At 44.9% G+C, this 25,186-nt stretch overlaps 1 protein-coding gene across 1 annotated transcript in view; it reads right to left on the reverse strand.

The window, feature by feature from the left end:
* LOC136099670 (TOG array regulator of axonemal microtubules protein 2-like) overlaps positions 1–25,186 on the reverse strand; it is an 83,147-nt gene that overhangs the window by 14,165 nt on the left and 43,796 nt on the right. Inside the window, exons 2-11 of the mRNA XM_071807266.1 lie at positions 15,458–15,591; positions 13,127–13,261; positions 11,966–12,201; positions 10,283–10,443; positions 8,971–9,017; positions 6,935–7,125; positions 5,847–5,985; positions 4,752–4,907; positions 2,510–2,651; positions 787–892 (exon numbers count right to left, since the gene is read on the reverse strand). Of these exons, the coding sequence (XP_071663367.1) occupies positions 787–892; positions 2,510–2,651; positions 4,752–4,907; positions 5,847–5,985; positions 6,935–7,125; positions 8,971–9,017; positions 10,283–10,443; positions 11,966–12,201; positions 13,127–13,261; positions 15,458–15,591 (1,447 nt within the window). The remainder of the gene's footprint in view (positions 1–786; positions 893–2,509; positions 2,652–4,751; positions 4,908–5,846; positions 5,986–6,934; positions 7,126–8,970; positions 9,018–10,282; positions 10,444–11,965; positions 12,202–13,126; positions 13,262–15,457; positions 15,592–25,186) is intronic.

The following is a 25,186-nucleotide window of genomic DNA, read 5'->3' on the forward strand; positions in this document are numbered from 1 at the left end:
AGGAACATTCAAGCTTCCAATGTCATTAAATATTGGAGAGGAGGAGTTGCTTTCATGGAAATAAGCTGTCCTACTGTCTTCTGCAAGCAAAGGAAAATTTAATATATTTGGCAATCATGCAGTAAGAGTACAAGTCTGTGGCCTGAACTGGCTGCTAAGTGCCAAGTTGGAAATACAGCCACAGATGTTATTAATTAGCTTAGGGTGAGACCTCTGTGTTCACTGAGAGATGAGACAGTGAAGCTGTGTGTGACTGCCTTGCTCACCCCACAGCCAGGCTGGTCTAAGCACCCAGTTGCTGCTGTGCAAAATTCCACAGGCACACAGAGTCAGCAGTTTAGTGGAAAGGGCAAATTGCCAAAAAGCAAGCAGAAAGGAAGGAGGAAAAAACATCATCAGGAAACACAGGAAAATAAATACCTGCAGTCACTCACCCAGGTTGCTGAGGAGGAGGAAGAAGTGGGAGGAAGCTGGGAGGCAAAAGCTGCAGTGTTTAATTACAGCTTGGCAGAGACTTGGGCTGTGGCAAATCACCTGCAGTTTCTGTATTTGTATATTGCATGAGAATGACACCTACCTCAAAGAGAAGAGACACAGAAGCCCTGCATGCCTGTAAATACAGCTATATTGTGCAGACAGATCATATAGATAGGTGACATAGCCCTTAGAAAAACAGTGAATAAAATAGTGATGAAGGCAGACACCCACGTAAATGAAGAAGCACGTATCAACTCTATGCTCTCATGTACGAGGTGCATAGGACACAATCGAACATAACATTCTTACCTCTTTGATAACTACCAAGGAAACATCATGAAGTTTAGAAAGAAGGACTTCTGAGTGGGAGACAGCCAGGCGTCTGATGCTGGTGAGTCCCTTCACTTTCTCCTCCCTGAAAGGCAATTACCAAAAAGATCGACTTTTCTCACCACCCAAGAACTTGGCAGCACCCTCTAAAATTACCAGGGTGTCAGCTCAAACAAGCACAGGGAGGTGCTTCTTATACAGCACTTAATTAAATTGTGGACTCGTTGCTACAGGATGCGGTCGTGTTCAAAAGCACACATAAATGCAAAAGGCAAATAGATGGTTTCAGAATGGCTGGGTTAATTTGCAGCTGTTAAACAAGACACCCTTCCTGAAATCACTGGCACACAAAGTCTCTATGTCACTGCTTCCTAGAAGCTGGAAGACTGTGCCATGTTTCTGTTTCTTGCATCCTCCCTGTACCCTGTGTCTGAGAAACAGCCCCGTCTGGCTGTTACTGGGGCGTTTTCCCTCTTCGCCATCCCCATAGGGCAATGCAGGAGGGAGAGCCTTCACTGCCACTCCATAGCTTGAGTTTGCACTCTACAATTTAGTCTTGTTCCCCACAGCCTCGCCCTCCCCTCCCCCAAAAAAGACAGCATGTCATAAAATACTCCATACCTGGGCAAGAATAGACAAAAAGCTGGATTTTCCAGAAAATCCCTACTTAAAATAACACCTACAACAGCAACATGTTATTTAAAAGTAGTAAAAACCCACCTCTTTCAGCATTTTCTTAGTGAAGGACCTGAGCTACATGAAGACATGTTACAGTCACTGGTTCACCAGGGCGGCAGGGCAGGGCTGGGCATCCACCCCCACTGGGGTCCCTGAATGTAACCCAGACCCTGCAGCAGCTCCCTGCACCTCACAGGGCATCAAACAGGAGTGGGAAAGAGAAAGGAGAGAGGGGCAAAACAAAGTGATATTGCACAAGGAGGTACATCATGGAAGACTTTTCATGGTTATCCCAGTGTGAATGGAGCCTTAGTGCACATATGCTGACTCAGAAATCAAAGGGAAAACCAATATCACCTGAAATTTGCTGAGTCTCCTCCTGTCTGTGTTCAATTTCAGGACACACTGTGATTATCAACAAAAACATCTTTGGCCCATATTAAGCAGTGAAGAAGAAAAAGTTTCATTCTAAAAGTGCAAGATTCCTGAAGGATTTTTTTTTTTCTTTTTACTTGTCTTCTGCCACAAGGCTTTCAGGGGAAATGACAGGCTGAGAAACTCCGTACCACATCTCAGTCCATTTCTCAGAAATAGGAACTCCCCATAGGTGCTTCTGGAACTTAGCTGCGGGAGGACCAGAGATAAATCCTTACTCAGTCCCACCCGGGCCAGTGACCTGAGGCACCCAAATCTGTAAACTCAAGACCACTTCCATCCTGCTTCTGGCTTCAGCCAGCAAATCATCTTGTTGTCAACTTTCTCTCTTCCCTGAAGGTTTCATTTGCAGCTACGTGGAGCAAAAAACCAACCTAGGAAACAGCAGGGACCTGCTGTGGCTCTAAGACTGCTATGGACCAAGGCAAATAAAAGGCTGCTCTCACATCTTTATATTGTGATTACTTTGGAGTGGTTTCAGTAGTTCCCTTGGGACATCTGGGATGTCTGGGCTCAGAGGCACTAGAAAAAAGGTTCTAACTTACCTTTACACTGAGAGGGAGAAAGACTGAACAGGGGGCTTTCTTACCAGTCATCGCTGCTGAGCCATGTGAGAGCATTGAGCAGCACCTGCTGTGCATTAGGGTAGGGTTTGGCTTCCCGGGCGTCCCCGCACTCTGGCTCATCTCTCCCCTTGGAGGAGTCCAGAGCAATGGGCGACAGTGAGTTCACTGTAAGGAGAGTGTCAGACATCAGCATTGCGTACCCCAGGGTGAGGCACCCTGCCACCGAGCAGATGGCAACCCAGTCCCCAGCCAAGATTACATATGCGCGCAAACTGGCATTGATTCAGTGGCTTCCCTGCTGTCTGGTTCATTTTTCCAGCACCCAACCATCTCACATTCATCCCCAGTTGGGCATCAGCTCCTTGTGTGAACCTGAAAATTGCACACACTGAGCCAGCTCCCACATCTGGATGGGTACCACAGCCAGCTTGCAGATTGATAGTGCTGCAGGGCTTACACTCACCAGGAGCCAGTGCTGCTCAGCAGGACTTGCTACCCCAGGAGTAAGCTCCTGAGATGTGCACATACCTCCCTGTATCACCTGCTGTGACCTGAGGCAGTGAGGACAGAGGGACCCTGTAACTTTCTGAGGAAACATCTCCAGCTGTCCCCAGCGAGCAGCAAGCCTGAACAACCAAGTCCTGCTGGGCTTGGTCAAATCCACAAGGAGCAAGTGCCAGGGAATAGTGATACCTGACCTGCTGAGCCTGACAGCACCTCTGTTCCCATTTATCTCAACTATTCTGGACAGCAGGCAGCTAAGTGCACATACATTTTAGCATACCATTGGGAAAGTAGTAGTTTATGGATTTCACTATTTTCCGAGCATGAGGAATATTTACTATTTCAGAGGTACCCATTGGCTGTATTTTGAAGATGCTGAGGTGAAATTTATTTGTCATCAAATGTATTTGTTTGCAAACTATGCAATGCCTAAGCTTTCTCTTGTGGAAAAAGGCAATTCCTAGTCTTGATAGTTGTGACAAAAAAAAAGCCTTCCAAATGTGAACTGAGAATAAAAATATGTAAATATAGATGCAAATTGTTGGCAAATACAGTTTCTTGATGATAAATATACCAGGTATAAGAACATTCAGATGACAAATGCATTTGTTATGAAACCTATTTATCATCAAAAGCATTGTAGGTCAAAAACTTCATGCATTGCCTGCAAAAGCTCATTTCCTAAAGTGTAGACGTAAACATCTGAGCTGTCTAAAAGTACTGAGTATAAATATTACATAGAATCTAGGCACTACTATGGACTCTGTAGTGTTTTTATGCTACCTTACGTGTTCTATGAAGTATGGAGGAACTGTAAAATCAAAAATATTCAGATGGGTACTAATTTGGATGTTACCAATACTACTATCACTGACATCAGTGACATATGTACATATGCACAAGTATGTGCATATACACAACTATATTCGAGGTGAACGGAGAGCCATGTCAGGCTAGTTCTGATCAGTTTTGAAAACTGGAGTAGCATCACTAGGAAGGAGCATTCAAAATATCATTCTTAGTTCCCTTTTTCCTAACTCTTGGTGCTCAGGATCATAACACAAGGTAGGCCACCCACAAAGGAGAGCTGAGAATCAGTATGCTCACTATCTGCTGCATATTTGCTGCAGGGAGTGAGCAGCCTGGGAGCACCAGTAACCTCTCATGTACGTCTTCTGCTACAGAGAGCCACTGTATTTGGGTGGGCTGACCAAAATACAGTCGGAAATACAGGCACTGCTTGTTCCCAGTTTGCATTGCAGGCAGTGGGATGAGAGATGCTACAAGTCGTTAAGCACTTCTAGATGCAATAGAATGAATGTATCACTTCTCTAATTTCCATGAAGAGGCAGCCCTTGCTGCGATAGTAGAAAAACTGGCTGCAGAGCCAGACAGCAGCACAGGCTAACTGACCATGGTGGTACACATATGTGCATGGTGAGCACACCCTGCCAGACAGTACTGGAGCTCAGTCCTGCAGTTACAGCTGCTTCCCAGCACCAGTGTTATGTTTTGGACTATCAGTACTGGCAAAAGCTATAGCTTAAGGCTTTACCCCTACTTCATGCAGCTCAACTTCCCAGTGGATCTGTAAGCACCAACTGCTCCAGTATCACTGAGCTGGAATGGATCCAAAGGAGGTTTGCTCTCAGTCCTCTGAACAGGCTTTGGACCTGAGATCTTACCTGTGGTTGAGGAGTGAGGCAGTTTGTGCTCCTTGTGCTACGTACTGGTGTGGGGGCTGCAGGGGAGCAGGCTCACCTGAGGAGTTGCGTGGGACGCTGCTGTTCTTGTTGATGACAGGCATGCTGGGCAGTGCGGGCCTGTTGAACCGCTTCCTCAAAGCAGTACCAGTGCTCTCTTTGCCTGTATTGCGCATGCTGGGAGCTGTCCCATTGACAGGTGGTGGGCCAAAGCCTGCAGAGACCAAAAAGGATCTTGTTAAGAGGAAACATCTGAACAGGGTGGACTATCCCTCAACAGGGGGCTTGGAAAGGGCTAGAAGTCTTGCTGGAGCTGGGTAACATCTCTTTGTTATCCCAGACAATGATCACACAATGTGGTGATGCTTTCCGTAAGAAATGAGGAAAACTCAGTGCTGCTTTTCTTTTGCTTTCTTGTTTCAGAGGCTGGATAGGGAAGTTACATTCTAGAGGTTCCCACCTCAGCACTCCTCACTAGTACTTCACAAAATAATAGCAAGAAAAAGAGCAGAGAACCTTGTCTGATGCCCTTGGGCTGAGTGCTGACACTTAAGTTTGCTGCTGCTGTGCTCAAGGTAGTGCGTGCAGCTGTACAATCAGTGTCTGTCAGCTGCAATTAAGTCAGCAATGCTGCTTGCTCATGTGGGTGAAACGCAAGCTCTGGCTAAGGGCTCCAGCACAGCTCTATAGTGTGAGCTCCTCAGCAAGGAGTGGGGTGAGCAGGATAATCTGTCCTATCATGTGAGCAAGATATTTTGTGTTTTAATTAGATACAGTTTGATTTTGTTTCTTCCAGGGGCACCTTGGTTGAAAAGCCTTCTTTTGGACTCACCCATTCACCTTTCCTGGAGGCTACTCTCAATTAGAGAGTCTGAATCCCCAGTGTAGTTTGCAAGACAGAATTATCCAGTCTGAAAGACTTCATAGGAGAAGTGGGGAAAGTGATTTACTGTGACTGACTCAGTATGGGCCGGGAGCAAGACACATCATGCCTCTGTATTTTTCTTTGAAAAGTGGAAATAAGTCCTGTGTAAGCTTCCACTCAGATGCAAGTTTAACAGCCTTCCAGTCCAATTTCATAGACATTTGCAACACTATGTAGTAAGTAGCAAGCAAGCAAACAAAAAGGCTCACAACTATTGCAACCACTTACTTTTGTTGGCTGCATCCCTGGGGTCAGTGTTCAGTGCAGGGAGCTGCAAGGGCTTTTCTGTCTCTTCCTCCCTCTCCCTAAGCACAATCTTCCTCTCTCTCATTTTATTGTAAGCTGACTTGCACAAGACAACGCGGATCTAGTTGCAATGGAAATAAATCATAGCACATGAAAAAAGATGCACAAACCACACACAACACCTCATCAGGAACACAGTGGTAGCGTGTCATCTTCTTTACTGCAGCTCCATATACATCTCAATAGTTTCAGAAGAATTCCTCCTTCCCTCACCTTGGCAGACAATTACAGCTAGTGATTACTAACACTCCATTGCCATAACCTTCTACTGGCCCAAGATGCTGTTTCTCAATCTATGTCAAGAAGACCTGCTTGAACCAAGAGAGTCATAGCAGCGCTCCAAGACAGATTAAGAGCTCACCTTACTGTGAGCAGGTGGTTCAGTTCCTACAGGCTATGGCAGGGGAACAAAACCCATCTGCAATAACCAGCAATGAGAGGTAATTTGCTGTTTCTTAACAGTCATGGCCAGTAATTGCAGTTGCTTCTCACTTCCTTGCTTCTGAATGACTCAGCTGCTCTCTGAGAACCCAGAGTCCAAAAAAGGAGTCATGTGAAAACAAGTTGGAGGAACATTGGTCTTATTGAATAGAAAAACTGTGAATGAGATGGCTGTGAGATACAGCAAGAAAGGTAACTAAGGAAAAGCAAGGTCTTCTATTTTATTCTGCAGCCTTCCTTGCATTCAACATTATAATCTTTGCTTCTGTGCTTCCAAGCATGCACTGTGCACATGTTCACTGATGTGTAACTTGCCCTGCCATTCAGATCTGCTCTAAATCGGCCTCCGCACATAAAGAATGCTTTTTGCCTAACCTTAGCACCGCCTCTCAACCAGTGACTTCTGCACCAGGGAAAATACTCAAGTAATTGCTCTGTAGTTGTCAAATGTATTCCAAATAGAATCTGCTCCACAAGAGGGGAAGATTATGATTTTCAGTGACATTTTGTGCTAAGCACTGAACAGTCATTGAAAAGGAAGCCTGCTCACCCCTGTCCTTAGCCATTACCTTTTCATTGCTGATCTTGAAGTCATCGACACTCAGAAGGCGAGGCCTCTCACGATGGTTTGTCTCCTTGGCCTGTCTGAGTGGAAGGCTTGGCAATGGGACCACAGGTTCACGCAAACGTCTGGCAGACTTCACATCACGAGCAACGCGATGCTTGATAGGAGGCAAAATGGGTTCCAAAGTCTGGACCTCTGATAAGACAAGGATATAGATCGTGTATGATAACAGTAAGGAAGATAGCACCTTTCCAAACAGATGGCGTACTACCATATTGCACTGGCAGCAGAAATGACATTGCTTTGTTGGCCACCAGACTCAAACCTACTGTGCGATAAAGGCCTCAGCCCTTGGATTCTGGTGAGCAGCTGTGTTTGATAGAGAAGAACAGAGAGATGGAGATTGCTCTTGCCAAAAGGGTTTGTCTCTGTTCCTATCCATTTTGATTTTAGTAAACATCCTCTTTTCCCCAGTTACTAAAGAACTACTGGGTTTTAATAGCTATATTTAATAGTCTTTGTAGAGGTAAGAATTAACATTTCCTCCTCTTTGCTGGAATATTTTAGAGGGCATTAAAAGAAAAGCTTAGGATTGCTAGAGTGTTACCAAAAGCAGAATTGTGCTCTTGAAGCCAGAATTCATTTTCCCCAAGGGGTTTCATTCTAAATTGCAGTAGGTCAGCCCACTTTCTGGGCAGACTCACCAAAGGCTGATTTTCTTAATGGGAATAGCACAGTACAGCTCATTCTGAAATACTCTCCAAAAAGAGCTATTAAAACTCGGAGAACTAATCATTCCTTACATGGCTTCACAGATGATAAAATCATGTGATAGCCAAGCAGTAAAAAAGGAATAACTTTCTTAAATCAGGAATTTTTTCCCTGCAGAATGGTCAGGTCAATAACAAAAGAGAGAGAAAGATGGTTTAATGATATATCTCATTTCTAGTCTATAATGTATCCATCAAAAATGTCACATTACTTGCTCAGCAATAGTTCTCCCTAGTTGCACCCAGCATCCTAGCTGCATATCAGCAATAAAGGAATCATTCCTATTGGGAATGCCCATTATTTGTCAGGACTAATACTGAGCTGAGGGACCAGTGGATCTTATTGCTTCTTCTGCATCAGCACAATTGTTTCTCAAATTCCCATCTCTCCTATTGCTACAAACCCACAGACGGCAAAGGGGCAGCAACGGTGTCATTGAGGTTTTCAGGTTAGAAGTACTGGCTGACACAGATGCACCAGACACCAGATTTTGTCTTGCAGAACTCTAATTGCTAGTGACAACGCAAGGCAGGGAGCAGAGGAAAGTCAGTAAGCATCTCCTACCCAGCCTCAGTGTGCAATACTGACATATGCACATAGAGTGGGGGAAGAGATTTGTAATCGTAAACCCAGGATATGTGACTTGGGGTAAATGAGTTGCAACAAGGAAACCTCATTACTCAGCATTGAATTTAGGCTTGTACTTAAAAGGACAGAGAGCTCAGGTCCTGCGTAGGCTGGATCCTTAAGTCTCTTTGTAAAAGGAAAATTCACAAGGACTTGCTATCATACAAGGTTTCACTATTTCTTCCAATGCAAAAATAGGCTCTGCTGATTAATCTACTTCAGATCTGAAAGGGTTCAGTTCAGAAGCTGCTCAAGATAAGGTTTTCTCCTTCAAGTGTTGGAGGAATGAGTGGGCACATTTCTCATTTCATGCAAAATGCCTCATTTTTCTCTAATCTTTGTGACATTAGAGAGCATGCTGGGGGTTAAAAGGTATAAGCATGAGTTAGGGGAACATTTTCTTTTCCTCCTGTGCATTTGCAGGGCCCCAAGGTACTCTTCTAGCTCCTGCCATTCATAACTCCATGCTGGAGTCATTTTCACTGGATCAACAGAGCACATTTCCCAGTGGCTGGTCTCTGAGGAGCCATCTGAGTGCATCAAAGAATGAAAAAAGTTACAGGACAGTTTTCAGCTGAATTTTCACATTGCCATCCATGAGTCACCTATGTTCTTTTTAGGGCAACCATGCCCTGTACCCACCTTGAGATTTAAATGTCTTCTCTTCACTTCTGCTGCCTGATCTTGACCTTAAGAAAATTGAGGACAAAATAATATATGAGGATACAGAAGGAGAGGCAAACTTCCTTAGCAAGATCCATCTGATGAAGGAGAAAATGCAACCCATAAAACCAACAATACACAAAGGTGATTAATTGTCACTAAATTTTCAGCTGCTGGAGTCACACAGAACTGGTCAAGCTCCAGCTGAAACACAGGATTTCAATTTGGGCCTTAACTATCCAATTCTGCTGTCTCTGCTTTCGGAGTTGAGTGGCTCTCACTGTTCATGCATCCTTTCTGAATCAGCAAGAGATGTTAAGCCAGCCATAAGTCTGTATTGAGTGCAGCTACCTTTATAGTGCTGTAGAAGCCTAACATTGCTTGGCCATGCCTTAAACTGATGGCAGTATCTTGTTACACGTGGAAATACCACTGCTGTCTCCTGAGAATAATCTTACACCTCCCTGTTCTTTTTAGAAGAAGGGTTTTTCCAACTCAGCTGGTAGGTAAGTATACTCAGATTGCACTGTAAAAGCTATGCTGAAGCTTTTGAATTGGAACTATATTTCTATGACTCCTTATTTATTGTTATAACTAGGATAAAGCTGACAGCTAGATTTCCTCACGCATATCGAAGCAAACATCTTTCCATCAGTTACAGCCCCATAACTGTTCTCTAGTACTTTCCACCCTTTGATCTTAAAACCATATGCAAATATTAGGCATCTATAGAATTAGACATCTATAAACAGAGATTTATCTGGGCTTCCATTTTACAGTGAAGGCCCAGACACAGAGAAGTTATAATTGATGTTTACAGAAGCAGCATCTGAATTTACAGACAGCTCTACAATAGTCAATATTTGCCCTAACATAACTTTGCAGGTACAGGTATTGGCAAAGATCACACACAAAACCAGATGCTGTATTCAGATCCATGCAATACAGTTCCCAAAGGGTGCCACAAAGATTACAGAGTGAATCAGTATCAGAGTTCAGCAGAGGACTTGCTTTTAAGTTCCTCTTAAGTCCTGCCTCCTCCTGTGCCCCACTACCCAAGATCTTAGAGGTGGCTTTGAGTTGATCTTAGAGTTGGTGAGAGTTGGTTGAGTTGCTTAGAGCCAATCTTAGATGTTGGCTTTGACACAGTGCTGGTCACCAGAGATACAGAAAGTGGTGAAAGTACAGAAGTTTGCATAAATATATTGAAGAACTGACCGTGGAAAACAATCTCACAAGATGAGAAGTGTGAGATGAAAAACATATTGGAGAAGCGCACACTTTGGCTTACCTCATCTCTGGGGCCTCTTCGAAATCCGCATTCTGAGAGCCTGCAGCACTGTCAGGAGTCCCATCAGAAGATGTTGCTGACTCGGGGATCGGGGAAAGCAAAGCCATTCCCCGTGGCTTGTTCCCATTTTCACCACTGCAATACGAATGCAGCAGGGAAGCCTGGAAATAGTAGAACAGTGCTCAGCTGGAGCATCCAGCGTTCCCCGTTGATGCCAGAAGTAGTTTAGCCATGCTCTTAGCTAGGACATACCAGGAAAAAAAAAGTCAAACTGGTGGAGCAACTTGACCTAGGATGGGCGATGTAAAGGGAAGTGATGAGGGAGAGACAATGTCCCCATGCTGTTGCCAGCTCTCTCCTCTCACTCACCTCTCTAGCAGTGGCTGCTTTCCCACCTGGTATCCATCTGCTCGACGTAAGGATGTTCTGCATGCCATTGCTTCTATAAGCCTTTCTGATGGTAAGGGAATGGGCTTAGATCACTAGCCTCTCGTCCCTAAAGCACCTACCAGGCATTGTTGAACTCCAGCCAAGTCCCCACGTAGTCATTCTGCAGGCTGACAAAACCTGCTTTCCTCAAGCCCATCTTTTTTTTTCTGCTTTCTGCCTTTCCCCTACTAGCCCTTTGGCCCAGATTCTACTGTGCTCTCTGGATACTTGGTGCTCTCCAGCTCCCACACAGTTAATTTCAGGCTCACCATCATTTTCTGAAGTTCAGCAGAGCTCCCACCCTGCAGCTCTGTGTCTCTGCCTGCTGAAATTACTTCAGGCTCTCCCTGCCATGGCTAGGAAGGGGATGGAGGGAGTGGAGGCAGACATGCACCCTTCCTTAGTATCCCATCATTCTTGTCACAGATAAAGAGCCAAATCAAGACCTGTTCAAATTCCAGTGAAACCAACAGAGCGAATGTCAGGGATACAGTCGGCCCTGTATCTGCAAGGCTGAAATCAAATACATTAGCCTTTTATTGGTTATCCAGTTTACAAAAATTGTTTTTCATCTGCCTTCTCCTTACCACCACAGCAAACCCAAAACAACTGCAGCTTCTATCCATCCTGAAAAAGTGGATGGAGTCTGGACTCCATTACCCATGGCCAGAGTTGGCAGTTCCCTTCACCTATCCCTGGGCAGAACCATGGGAGATAATGAAGCTGCACGGAAGCCACTGAACTCTAAAAACATTATTAGAGATAACCCTGTAGAAGGACGTGGCTGTATAACTCAAAAACTGAGAGAACCTAGAGCAAAAACCAGCAAACATCTGTTTCTGTCTAAACCAGACAGAGCTGATATAAAAAGCCACAAAGACACTGGTGTGTCTGCAACAGTAACTATTATACCATGTATACAGAAACGTGGATTTTACTAACTGTAGAAGAACATGCTTGACCACGTGAGACACATTTAGTTGCTCTGATTCATTGCTGGTGTGTTCTCAGTCAGAAAACACAGCAGGAGCCACTAGAGAGCACAGAAACTATTCTCCTATTGATACAGACTGAGGACATCAAGTCTGCAGCATGCATGTTGCAGAAACAGCCTGAAGCACAATGTCCAGCTGAGCACTTTCTTGGCTCAGCTGTTTCCCTGGGCTCACACTGCAGAAAAAGAAGATCTCAGAGCTCTGCCTACTGGAAATAAACTGAAGACCCACTACACATGATTTGGCTTGGTTTCCTTACTTTACATCCTTCACTCTCTGACATCAGCTCCGTGTTATCCTCATCACTGGCATCATAGTCTGTGTCATTTTCCTCATGCTCCTGCTCTCCATCGCTTAACATGCAGGTCTCTGAGGAAATAGGTCTGTTCTGGTTGGGAGACATAGTCTTGGAGGTTTCCAGGAGCTTCGGGGAAGGTGATCCGGAAACTACTGGCTTCAGGGTAACCCCCTCAGGGTCATCACAGTCAGTCAGGCCTGCAAAGCAGAGACACAAAGCATAATAGAAGCAGCACTGCAAACATAAAGCACCTGAAGCTAGATATTTCATTGGACAGATTTATTGGAAACTTCTAAATAGCTGCACAGGGAAATATGCTCATGCTGGCAGCCACTTGAAGCAGGCCAGTGGACAACACTTAGGCACTCCCACAGAGCCACCAGAGGAGCATCCTGGTCCTCTGAGCTCCTGTCGAATAACAGAGAGCCCATGGACCTGTGCATATCCAGAATTATTCACCTGCACATTCACTCTCCTGCTCCTCTCCCTGCCTCACAGTTGTACACCCCTACAGCAACAGGGAAGGTTATTGCAGGGGGCACAACTGTTCCCTGGGAATGTGCACTAGCTTTCTAGGCTGGGAAAAGACCCTTCTTCCCACAGGAGAGCAGGCAGGTTCCCGCCTTACCACTGTATGAGGCTGACAGACCGTCAGACATCCTCCTCATCTTCAGCTTGTCTTTGATCTGGATGGTACCCGGGTCAGCGCTGCTTGCCTCCCTCTCTTGGGGGTCCTGGGTCGAGGCTTGGTGAGAAAGGTGGGGGTGGTCACCTCCTTGCCCAATGCTGAAGTCATGCACATCAGCCTCACTGGCCCAGTCATCCGGGAGAGGATGCCTGATTTATGGCAGTTGGGCCACAATCCCTGTCCTGGCTGGCAGTGGTAGTGATTTGGCTACTGTTGATGAAGGAGAAAGCGTAATGAACTAATGATAGCGAGATGTGATGCCATATGCACCACTGAAGGAGGACAGGATCATCTGCAGCTCTCTGTCAGCCACCTACTCTGATGCAGAGCCAGCACATGAGGACTGACCTCCACGGACCCTTTCTCCCTGATTTTTTATTTTTTTTCATTTGGCTGAGGCGACCATTGCACATTCAACCCCCTTCCATCCTCACCTCCTTCTTCAGTAGTCCAACTGCTGCCACAAAACCGCAAGTTTGAATCAATGCTTCTGCCTCGCAGAGCCTTGTATCTGGGTTTGAATTTGGGAACGCTCCCGTAGTAGACAGCAATTGAGGTGTGGTATTTAGCTTTAAAATAAGAACAGTACAAAAGACTCAAATTCACAACATTTGATATGAAGACAAAAAAAAACCACCAGACACTTTTTTTCACAGAAGATTAACACACTAGTCCTGGCCTCTGGAATGGTCACTGTGATGTGTGCTCTCAACCTACACCCAGCCACACCAGCAGCAATATGGTACAGGCTCCAAAGGAGACAAAGGCCTGAGCTTTAGCCAGGCCAAGAACTTATTTTAGGAAACCCACAAGAAAATAGAATGGCAGAGTGAACAATGATAAGTTGTGGGTGCAAGGAGTCTCATGCAGACCTTTCCCACTGTATGCAATTTGACTTCAAGCCAACCACTTTATTCCATAAATATGACAGCCTGGGTGAGCCTACAGTGAGCTGTCTCTGCTAGACAAGCGTGGCTGTAGGGCAATGATCTTTTACTATTCACTGATCACTGGATAAGCACAAATTTAAGTTTTATACTAATCATTTAGCTCAAGTAAATGCATTTGAAATAGAATTAATCACTAGATTATAAGGTTGTGTAATTTTTAAGATACTGTCTGTCTCACTTTACTTAGTAAGCTAAATTTGCTGAAATCTTAAACTGTATGTTGTAAAGTTCTGCTCATATTCACTGAACTTGTATCTACTTAATGAAAACAAAAGCAGATACAGACAATCATGGACACGTAAGACAAGGCCGGTTTTGTACTTTGCTGAGCGAAAGAGGATTCATTTCAACCAAATAATGCCTTCAAGGCCAGCACAAAGTGGCTATGGACTATAAACATGTCTGCAATTAAACAAAACAAAGGCCTGTCTGAAGACGATGAAAGAATCCAATGAGAAGCAAGAAGACCTCAGATTCAAATAATGCTATTGGACTGAATAATTGCATGAGGGGACATAAGCAGGTTGAGATGCAGAATGGTGAAACTTTTAAATCCTAGGCAAGCAATATAAAGAATTGCATGTGCCCATATAATCCTTTCGCCATAAACACCTATAATCCCTGGCCTGTTTTCCTTTACCCTTTGTGTCTCTTAGACATAAACTGTTGACCTAGTCTGGGGCTAAGTTTGGATCTAGCCACACCTAGACTCCTCTGCAAGAAGGAGTTTAGAAAGCAAGGGGATCCTTTCTGAACCTCATGACTCAACGGGAGGGCCTCCCTCTACCCTTTCACATTTCCTGCCCCCATATGAATCACTCTAAACAACTCTCACCCAATTCTCCTTGATATCTCCTTCACGCAGTAGGTAGCAGAGTACCTTTTGTCGCTCTCTTAAGCTGCACTCTAAGTGAGGTAAACACTGCACCGTGGCAAACTGTGGCAGTCACCCACGACAGTAACCTCAAATGATTCCGTTGGTTGGTGCACTTGCATTCCAGCATTGTGACAGCTCAACATTCTACATATTTGCATATGATTTGCTAGTTGTCCATCCATGACTGCAGGATTTCTTTCCTCTCCTTTCAAAGTGTAGACAACCCACAATGGTCTCTAGAGTTTGGCAATGTCTAATAAGTAGATACTTTCTGAAGTTATAATAGTTTGAAAGTCCTTCGTTCCTGTAATTCCCACTCCATTTTGGATTGAGTTTTGATTTGGTTTAGTTTTAGATTTCTCTTCACAACAAAGAAAATACTAGGACACAAACAATTAATCACTAGGTATCATAACTAAAAGAAGGTTTGCACTCTGCATTAGATGTCCCCATTGGCGTATTTGATTATTGTATCTGCAGGACACAAACTGTCCATCCAAATCTTCTCCTTTGTTCTGCTTCACCATTACAGGGCTTTACTCCCTGCTTTCTTTACTGCAGAGACACCCAAAAGCAACAAAAACATAGCCTGCCCCCCAAAATTTCTGATATTGGCTGTTCCTGAAAATTCAAGATTATACACAGCATGTTTCCCTGCCTCATGTCCTGTTCAATGTCTTCCCCATTCCCCAGCCTCTAAGGCTGGCCTCTCACTTGTACAGCATGAAGAATAGCTGCTGCAGTTGCCAGCATCTCCAGGGTCTCATGATCAGCACTTTGAATGCAGCTTTTGTAACACGCTCTTCCTCCCTGAGCTGAGCAGCATTCCTGGGCACTGGCACTGCCGCTGCAGACAAACATCCTCCAGGCAAAAGCTGCAGAAACAGGATTGCAACAAGCCCAACTGAAGGAGTCTCCAGTCTGCTGCAGCCCTTTACCTGCTGTGAAATCATCTTGTGTGGCCATGGTGGGGGGGAGCAATGGATTCTTTGCAGATGAAACTCTACTTGATGTGCTGCTGGTCGGTGGGCCTGATACAGCTGCTGATGGGTTCCCCTGCAGCATCAGGAACCTGCATGGAAAAATAACACTGCTAGTGCAAGTGACAGCCACCGATTCCTGGCATTGCCTTGCCTACAGGGTTCCTGCGTACAAAACAACATTAAGATATATTCAAGCTACATTTTCCACGTTCTGTCAAAATCATAGCCATAAAGTACAAACGCTGGACAAAGACTACTGTAACGTAACTCTACCCCAGCAGCTGCTCTCCCCATGGCTGTATGGGCACGGCAGCAGAGGCAAGTCTCTCACCAGGCCCAGTGCTGTTGGGCCCAGCACAGTGTCTCAGGGTTGTTCCCACTGACCTCAGTGCTGCTGCCACTGCAGCAGGAGCATCGTTTCACACATTTGGTACAAAGAGCTGTAATGTCATGCTGGACTTACCCCAAGAACAACTGGAAAAATGGGGGATAGAATAGTTTGCTCTTTTTTAATACAAATGTACTTGGATTTTAGGGGGTTTACAAGGCTGATGATAGTGGAGACTGGTGTGTAACTCATATCTGTAGCACTTTCCACCAGTCTGCAAGACTCCTTTTCTGCAGAAAGGGGTAGGTAAGATTTTCTGACACATCCATGAGTAATTGTGAGCCACAACTCAAACCACAAGCCAAATACTTCCAAATCTGCCACTCCTTGGGAAAGGAAGAAGAAAAGCAGCTGAAACAACTGCTGTTGTAGCTGAATTGCCTACATTTATAGCGTTGCTGAGGTATCTATCATGCTTGCAGCACCTCAGCAAGCCTGAGGCTACAGCACAACCCATAGTCAGGGCTGCTAGCTATCCAGAAACTACCTGCCATTCTCACATCAGCAAGCACACATCCCAAGGGGCTCGAGGAGTTGTAGGCAGTGTTATAGTGCACAGGGTATATGAGAGTAAAGGAAGTTTATGCTTAGCCCTTCAGGTTAGTGCTACAGAAAAATGTGACATTTTTCAGCCTCAGTCTCTGCAGTCCGTTTCCTTAACAGTTTGGTTGCTTTCACTTCGAAACTCTAGAGATTTCTTTTCACCTTCTGATAGGTACTTCAGTCACCATACAGGGCTTTTGCTTCCTTAAATGGATTAACCCGTTTCTTATGGCCTAAATGAGAGGTAAGAGGGGATTTTGCTGAGTGTACCTTAGGATAAGAGGTCAGGATGATAAACCAGCAGTAAAATTCCTACAAACGTCAGTGAGTATAGAAGGATGCCAATGTGAGCTGCTTTTGAAAATCCACTCATAGGTGCCTCTAAAGGTCTGCAAACAGAACAACTATCACATGCTAGCTAAGTGCAGCCAGAAGGATCAATCACAGAACAGTTCAGTTAAATTATTACAGAAGGAAAAATGCCTCTGCACTAGATGGAAGAAGCAAAGGCAGGTTCCTATTAATGTATTCTGTAAGCTTCAAACAAATAACGAAGAATGCCTGTACAGAGACTTTAGGTACCCTCCTATCAGTCAAACTTATAGTCAGATAAAATGCTATCCTCAAGCAAATTTCAACAGAAATTGTTCATATTGCAGCAAGGCCTTGTACTCCTCCACCTCCTACTCAAGAGATTTAACTCTGCTCAAAAGCTGTCAAAGTGTTCATCTGGAATAAAGCAAGTGATTTCAGAAAGGCTGGAGTCAACTGACACAGTCAGGCCAGTTCTGGCTTTCACCCTTATTTTGTTAGTGTTGATAAATTCACAGAGACAGCTTAAGGTCAAGGAATGAAGGTGCTTAGAGGGTTTTTAGAGGCTAATTCCCATTATTTTAAATGGAAGGCAGGGACGAAATACCTTTAAAAATAGAGATGTAGGTCTATTTGGACTGCGTACTTTAAAACAAGCAATGGAGTTATAATTGTGAGTTGGACTAGGGCATAAAGCAGGGATTAAGGTATATTTTCTTTCATCTCACTGCATAGGATAAATACCTAAGAAACATGCCAGTGGCAATTTTGGCTGATTAAGATCACCTCATAAAAGAAGCTGAGGATGCCACATTTCTGAAGGTATTTCAAATGCCCAAGATAAAGTTGTAAGTACCAGGATGAGTGTATTCTGTAGCTAGGGGAGAAGGCTGCCTCTGCCACTCATTTACCCTGCACCACAAAGCCAGGCTCTCCATGCCTCAGGTCTGTTCCTCTGCCAGGCTGTCCTACCTAAATGCTAACACACTGTAAGTGCAACTAAGAAAGGCATTACTTACAACACCTCTGTGGCCTCCACAGGGTTAATTGCCTAAATTCAGGGCATAGTTCCTAATTCAGACCAGGTACATGATATGGAAAACCCAAAATGTACAGCTATGCAGGGCAACCCCTTTCTCCTTTGCACTGAAACCACTGTAACCGGAATTATCATTAGGCAGAGCAATTTGTCTGCAGCCTGGGGGAAGTGTTGGGTGTGCAGGACTCATCTTCTGCCACTACTGATAGGAGATCGGAAAACAAGCTGGTGCCATTCTCTGTACAGAGGAGAACGGTGGCAGAGGTTCCCTACAAAGCGAAAAAGTGTTTGAAAATGGCTTTCTGGAGAGGAAAAAATGGAATACAACTGCATTTGAACAGCTCCAGGCCCTGTGATGTTACAGTCAACAGTAAATGTGCTCCCTGTCATCCTTCTGCTGGGTTAATCGAAAGGAAATGCATCCTCTGGGATTTTCAGCTTCTTTGGATCATTAGTAACCAGTAAATTCAAACAGAGATTATTTAATGCTACCATTACTTTCTTTCCCACCTAACAAGCTGTTTCTCTGGTAGCTTCCTAGAGCAGTAAACATACAGTAGCATTACGTGAGACATGCTGATACCAACAACCCTGCAGAGTCCATCAGGATTGGAGCCACTGTGGCAGTTGAATCAAATATCTCACCAGCCAGAGAGTTGTTGTTAGGATAAAATTGACTTGGAGTGATGACAGTTGTTTGGGGTTTCAGTGGATTTCAGCTTACAGGGCCCTAATGCATCTTTAACATGAAGTTTTTACATGGAGTAAACAGCCATCGCCCGGTGGCACTGGGCAGCTTCCCCAGACCTGTGGGAGAATTGCGAGTCAGATCCCTGGGCTACTAATTGTATCTCTCACCCTTTTTCTATGTTCTTCGTGTCAAAGCTGCTTAGGTTAGAGGCACAGCTCTCAGGAAGTGCTCCTGTATCTTTCCTCTGCATGATGGTGCAAGTAGGATTACACATTCAAAATCTCCTTTCACTTACCGTTGAACTTACTGTTTTGAGGAATTTCTGAACCAGCAAACTGCTTTCTCAAATATTTACTAACAATTGTTACTAATTTTGCTTAATTTGTTAGCAATATTAACCAATTGGCACACACCAAAGATGTAATGTTAAAAGCATCACCCACATGATGCTTTTTTTATAAGTTCTGCCCTCAGCTTTCATTCAGAAGATCTTAAAAGTTTAATGCCCCTATTGAAAATTCCTTTAATGGCTGCCTCTCAGCAGAGCGGGCCTGCTCAACCATGAAACAAGAGTTACCACAAGCAGCAGCTTACCCAGGGCAGCAAATCAAGAGTTAGGAATAAGCTGATCTGAATGCCAAACCTCATTAGCTCCTTCAAAAAGCACTTGAGCAATCCCTCATGCCAGCTCTAATGAGCTGTTGTGCTGGACACCACGGTTATTTGAGTACTGTACACAAGTTTGCTCCCACTGAGCACTGCGACGGTCTCTGTTGGAGATGTGGCCTAGGGCGGTCATTCCCCAAAGGTGGGTGATCGATTGCTCTGTGGGCTCCTGTGACTGCATGACACAATGAGACGAGAAAGAGCCAAGTACACTGACACACCTTTGCTTTGAGTGTAACCCAACCTCGAACAAAAGCGTCGAAACATTTCCCCTCCTCACCTAGACATTTTGAAGAAAACCTTCAAAAAGTGAGATCCGGAGCCCATGCAGGGTTTTGCAGAGCATCTCATGCAGAGAGGTCCTCACTGCAGGGGCTAGTGCTAGAAAAAGCATGCAACAATCAGCTGCTGCGTCTCTTCTGAGAGCGGGTCTTCATGGCACATAGGATTTCTGCCGTGGATGAAGGCCCTAGATGCCCAACACTCAAGGATTGGGTACAGAAGCAGTCACAATCAGCACCTTGAACTAGATGCATCCTCATATTAAGTCCAACCAGTGGCCCATGTCTTGAAATGTTAGATCAGCTGTTTCTCAGGTCACGTCTGTTTCTTCTAAAAGCATTTTCCTTAGAAATATTTGGCTCGTCTTCATCAGTGCCTTCCTCTCAGTAGCCTCGGGGAAAGGGATCTCCTGCCTCGTACTCCTGTGTGAAGCCATCTCTCAGGGCTACTAAAATACATTCCCTGGACAGTAGTTTTTCTCCTGGTAGGGCCCTGAATAGTGTTCCACACATCTTTCATACAAGCACGGAACAATGCCAAGCATGCTAACTACAGCAGGTTTCCACAAACAGCTGCATAAATCCAAGATAACTGCAAGTGAGCATTCTAAGGGCCCTGCTGGTTTGACTGAAAATGGGTAAATTTTCTTCATGCATTTAGAAACCGTTCTTTTTTTATAACTAGCATGTTCATTATTTGGACTTAGTTTGAGAGCAAGAGATAACACCCCAGGACAGAGTTAATGTTTTTAATTGCTCTGGGCTGAGAGCCAAGGACACTCTGAGCTCTGCCCACAGGTGTGAGGCAGTGAGGAAGGGGGTAGAGATGGGGCAGAGCTTGACTGACATCCACACCGATCAATAAGAGTATTCCATCGCACTAGCATCTTGCCACATATTTAAGATAAGTCAGGATCTTCCGGGTTGCGGGCTCTTCTGCTCTTTCTCTCTGGTGCTTTCTCTTGCACACGTTGGGTTTTTTCGTACTCTCTTTTTTTTTTTTTTCCGGAGCCGGGGGAGTTTTTGGTGCAGGATGTTTAGTTCAGCTTTTTGCCATTTTGCAGAGACCTCTGAGCTTTTCTGCCTTTGTTCCTCTTTCTTCTCTCTCTGTGAACAGGTGCTGTTTCCTAGGAGTGGCTGCTTGGTGTCTTCCTGAGGAATTGCCTTGAGTATCTTTTATTTCTATTATATGTGTATATATATATATATACACACATTTACTAGTAGTGTGTTACTATTTTGTTATTTTATTAAACTGTGTTTATCTCAACCCAAGTTTCTCTCTTCCCTTTTGATTCTCTCCTCTGTTGGGGGGGAGAGGGAGGGGGTGAGTGAGTGGCTATCACGGTTGAACCATGACAGGGCTCTGTCCTGTTCCTGTGTAATCATCAGGCAGGGAAATTCTCAATGATCTGAAGCAATTTCGTTCAGTTGCAGCATGGGATCTGAGGTCTGTATTGAAATTTTTCATTATGAGTAACAAGCATTGGGAGCATGAGGTGCAGGGCTGACATACTAAAACAAGACCATATCCTGTAACAAGACCAGCTTAATTGTCCGTTTTATTGCTTTTACATCTATTCCACTGAAATCCCAGTACTGTTCTTAGTGCCGTATGAACCTTGAAATACAACAGTTCCCACTGTTACAGTATTCAAGCACCTCTGTCTTGTTCAGGTCCTAAGTCCACCATTCAGGTATCACTGAAATAGTTAAAATCTCCATTCTTCTGACCTACAAGGCATCACCTAACTCCACAGGCATTTAAATCCCTGGAGTGCCCAAGTGTCCACGGGTTGATGCCTGCTAAACACAGGGGCTTTCTTGCATCTGATCTGCTGCTCAGAGCCCCACACCACGGTGACCAGGGGACCCAAAGCAGGACCTTCAGTCAAGGTGGACAAATGTTTATTTTCCAATACCTGCCAGCTGGCAGCATCTACCTTGCATGAGCCCGAGGCCACTAAGAGGCCAAGGAGTAATAGCCTGTCTCTGCAACAAACCGCAGAACTTACAGGGAAGAGGATAAAAAGGAGCTGCCATTGCTGGACATGCAACGCTGTAGAGTTGGCTGACGAAACTTGCAATGGTTGGGTTTACTAACCTGGGAGAAAACACCATGTTTCCCAACTGCCATCACTTCCAATGTCCGAAAGTGAGCGAAGCCAAGGAACGGCATGACAAGTGGAAGAATGCAGAGGCAGGGCTTGCTCTGCTGACGATTCATTCACTGGCCTGCAGAGAAAAAGAAGGCTCAGAAACATAAATCTTAGGGCCAGAAAACTGTTAGGAGCTTATAAATGTGACCTCTGCAGGACACAGATTTTTAAAATGTCAGCTTTAGTTTCTTACATATCCTCCAACAGAAAATAGCAAATGATGCCTGGAAGCTTTGCAAAGCTCTCAAAGGCCCTGGGATGATGGATATTACGCTAATATGAGCAGTTACTGTTGTCATTATAGCAGTGGTCTCTGCAGCAGAGCCCCAGCTAGCTAATTGTTAGGTGTATTACCAAGAAGAAATAGAATGAAAAAAAAAAGTGAAGCAAAGGCATTGTCTCTGGAGAAAGAAAGAGAGAAGCAGAGGGAGAAAGTAACCAGCAAACACTTTGATAATGAGCAGGGTCCCTATATCTCAATCCTTCAGAGAGTTTGGTTTGTCGTCCCTCTGCTGCTGTGGCAGGCTGACATCTCTGCACCCCAGAAGCAATTTGAGATGTGTCATACTCTGGATCTTCCCTCCTCATCCTCCTCCTACATCTTTCCCAGATCAAATTTTCAGAGATTTATACTTTAAGTAATAAAGAGCTTTGAAAACAGAAGCTAACCTGGAGGCAAGTTTGTTGATCAGAGTGATATTGCTTTGGGACTAGGCATTTACGTATCAGAGAGCCTGTAAGCTCACTAAGGTTCACTTCTCTCTTTGCTTGGAGTAAAAAGATTCCACTTTTCCCCCACATCCTTTGAAGCAAATCACCAAGGTTAAACTTCGTGAAACACAACAGTTTAAACCATTGGCAAGAGCAGACTCGATTACCATCCTGCACAGATGAACCAGCACCCCAGAAGCCATAAACAGTGACCTAATCTTTAGCAGGGGCTGAGTCAGAAAGTTGATTTGATTTTAACTTTCCTCAATTCTACCTGGAAAATAAAAGTATGAGCCAGGAAGGACAAACAGTGCAGTTTTTGCTTTTTGGCCCCAGTCAGAGCAAGGGGAGTTGGAGCAGGAGCTGAGCGGAGACCTGCCCATTTGCCCACACATACCAGCAAAGGGAGCCCTGGAGCAGCACCTGAGCCCAGGTGGAAGCTCCTGCTCTGCTCCCCATTGCGTGGCAGAGGCCAGGCTGTTGCTCTTCTTATGAAGAGGAGCTTCCCTGTCAACAAACCACCGCATCTGCACTGCAGCTCCCACCTGTCCTCTCCCCTCCTTCCATCTGCCACCCCAAGCATCGCTCTCCTTCCACACTTCCCAGGACTGTGTCTCTTTTAACTGACACCCAAACTCTCTGTCACACAGCAACAGTTTCAAGAATTTTTGAAATAATTTGTTGAAAAGAGAAGGAATAAAGAAAAAATCATCAACTCTTTTTCCCAGAGTTTATTGCTTTCTGGGAAAGATGCTTGCACCAAGCAACCTCTACCAGAGCAGAGTAAAAGCAACCCCTCTGCCTGGCTACTGCCAGCCCCCCTGGAGCACCACCTTGCTGAGAAACCAATAGCACAGGAGACAGGGCTGTCCACCAACCTCCTTCACAAACACACATGTCCTTCACTTTGGAAATCTTGCTCCACGTTGTTAAGCTTGCAATGCCCTCAGGAGCTGTAAAGCCCTGCTGCGGATTGCCACCCACAAGGGAACGAGGATTTCTTCTGCTCCAGACCCTGTGTTTCCAAAACTGGAAGCAGGGATGGCCATTTGTCAAGCTGGACCCCTTCTCCAGGAGGACAGCAGGCTCCCCCTTCCAGGTGTACAAGCTCAGCAAGCAAACAGTGTCACATACCAGGAATAAACAAGGCTGCATAGCAACCCCTTCTCTGAAGAAATCTTGAGCGTGAGATGCAAGGAATATGTTTTGCCTGCAGGGCTGGCAGGCAGGTCCCTGAGTGCTGCAGCCAAAAGCACCCAAGGGACCTCAGCAGCACCCAGAGCTTCAGGCAGGGACACGCTCTGAACCACATTGTGCTCCTGGTCCCTCCCTGCCTACCTACAACCACTGCGTGAGAATCATCCCTAAAGCTTTGCACAGCGTGCGAGCAAACAGCAAAGTCTGCAGGTGCTGGAAACTGATAAAAGGGAGGGGGATGTTTCCAGCCCCCTTGCTGCAGGATTTGATGACATCTCTGCATGGCAAATGGCTCAGCTGGGCAGTGTGAGTTTGAAGCCCCTCTCAGATCGTGTTAAATCCATACCAGCCCTACAGAAAGCATTGTATTCAGGCAAGATTAGGAAAAGCGGAGAAATTATTCCTTCAGCCTGGCCCTCTCCAATGTGTCATGGCCACATTCACTGCAGTCTCCACTAAAAGCTGCCAAACAGCAATTCTCCACCACCCCCATTACAAATATTTTATGCCTATCCCCTCTGCTGTGGATAATTGTGCAATAGGCAATGCAGAACAGAAATTTAGCTTTGCTGTAGTTATGCTCACTCAGAAGATACTTTCAAATGTAAAAATTATAATATTTTCATAATGTCCATGTTGAGTTTGGATATCGTCCACAACAAGGTTGCTTCTGGCTGTATTTAAAAACCCCATGTATACAAAAAGAGAAGGAAATTTTGTGCAGAAGTACAAGGGCACACCTGAGGTTCTCTGTTAACCATGAGGAGCAGCAGCTCAACCTGTCTTTACAATTATTTGTATGGAAAGTGTCCCCATGAGTGTTATGAGAAAAGGAATTCAGACAGTAAGCAGCGAGTCTCAAGCCAGTGTACCCAACCTGTAAGCCAACAGATAAGTAGGGAAGGATAATTAGCTGTAAAAATGCACAATAATTCAGCTACTACAGGAGAAAAAAACCCACAGAAAACCATCTGCAGGAGTTAACAATCCTTCTCCAACTAGCACAGGCAGCACACACACCCTGTTGCGATTTGAGGAGGTGACTGTCACATCACTTGGTAAAAGCAGCAGCAAAGCCAAAGGGAACTATCTTCTAGTCACTGCCAAGCCACCCTGTTGTTACCAGCACTGTAGGAGTAAAGGATTCCGCCTTACAATGAGTCACCTTAAACCACACCATTCTCTCAGCTTCTCCAAGGCTGAGTAATCACATATATGAGAAAATAACAACCCTATATATATTGTAGAATGGCAGAAAATGAACTGACTGCAGCAAATGGGTCTCCAAATCTGCCATCTCCTGCATGAAACAGGAGAATTCTCCTGAAAGACTTCTTGCTTTTGCTACAAACAAGAGGCAGAGGACTGCCCTCAGACTCCTGCACTGCTTTAGACCTTAGCAGACACAAGAAAAATTCTGCCTCAGCCGTGTTGCAGGCTTCAGGTAAGACTTAATCTGCTCCAGCCTCTGTCTGCAAAGCAAGCATAGCAGAAATGCTGCTTGTTCACCTTTCTCCGTGTTTACTTTTAAGGCAATAAACCCTTTAAGGGAGGGAATTGTCTCTTCCTAAACATGTGTGCATCATCTAACAGAGCTGGCGCAGCAGTCAGCTAGAGGCGTTACCATAAAATAGTGGTGTGTAGTGGTAGTAAATTCGACGAATCCAGACGCCGGCATAAGCTCTTTGATCGAACGG

The sequence above is a fragment of the Patagioenas fasciata genome, chromosome 3 (assembly GCF_037038585.1).
Source record: "Patagioenas fasciata isolate bPatFas1 chromosome 3, bPatFas1.hap1, whole genome shotgun sequence".
Classification (NCBI taxonomy): Eukaryota; Metazoa; Chordata; class Aves; order Columbiformes; family Columbidae; genus Patagioenas; species Patagioenas fasciata.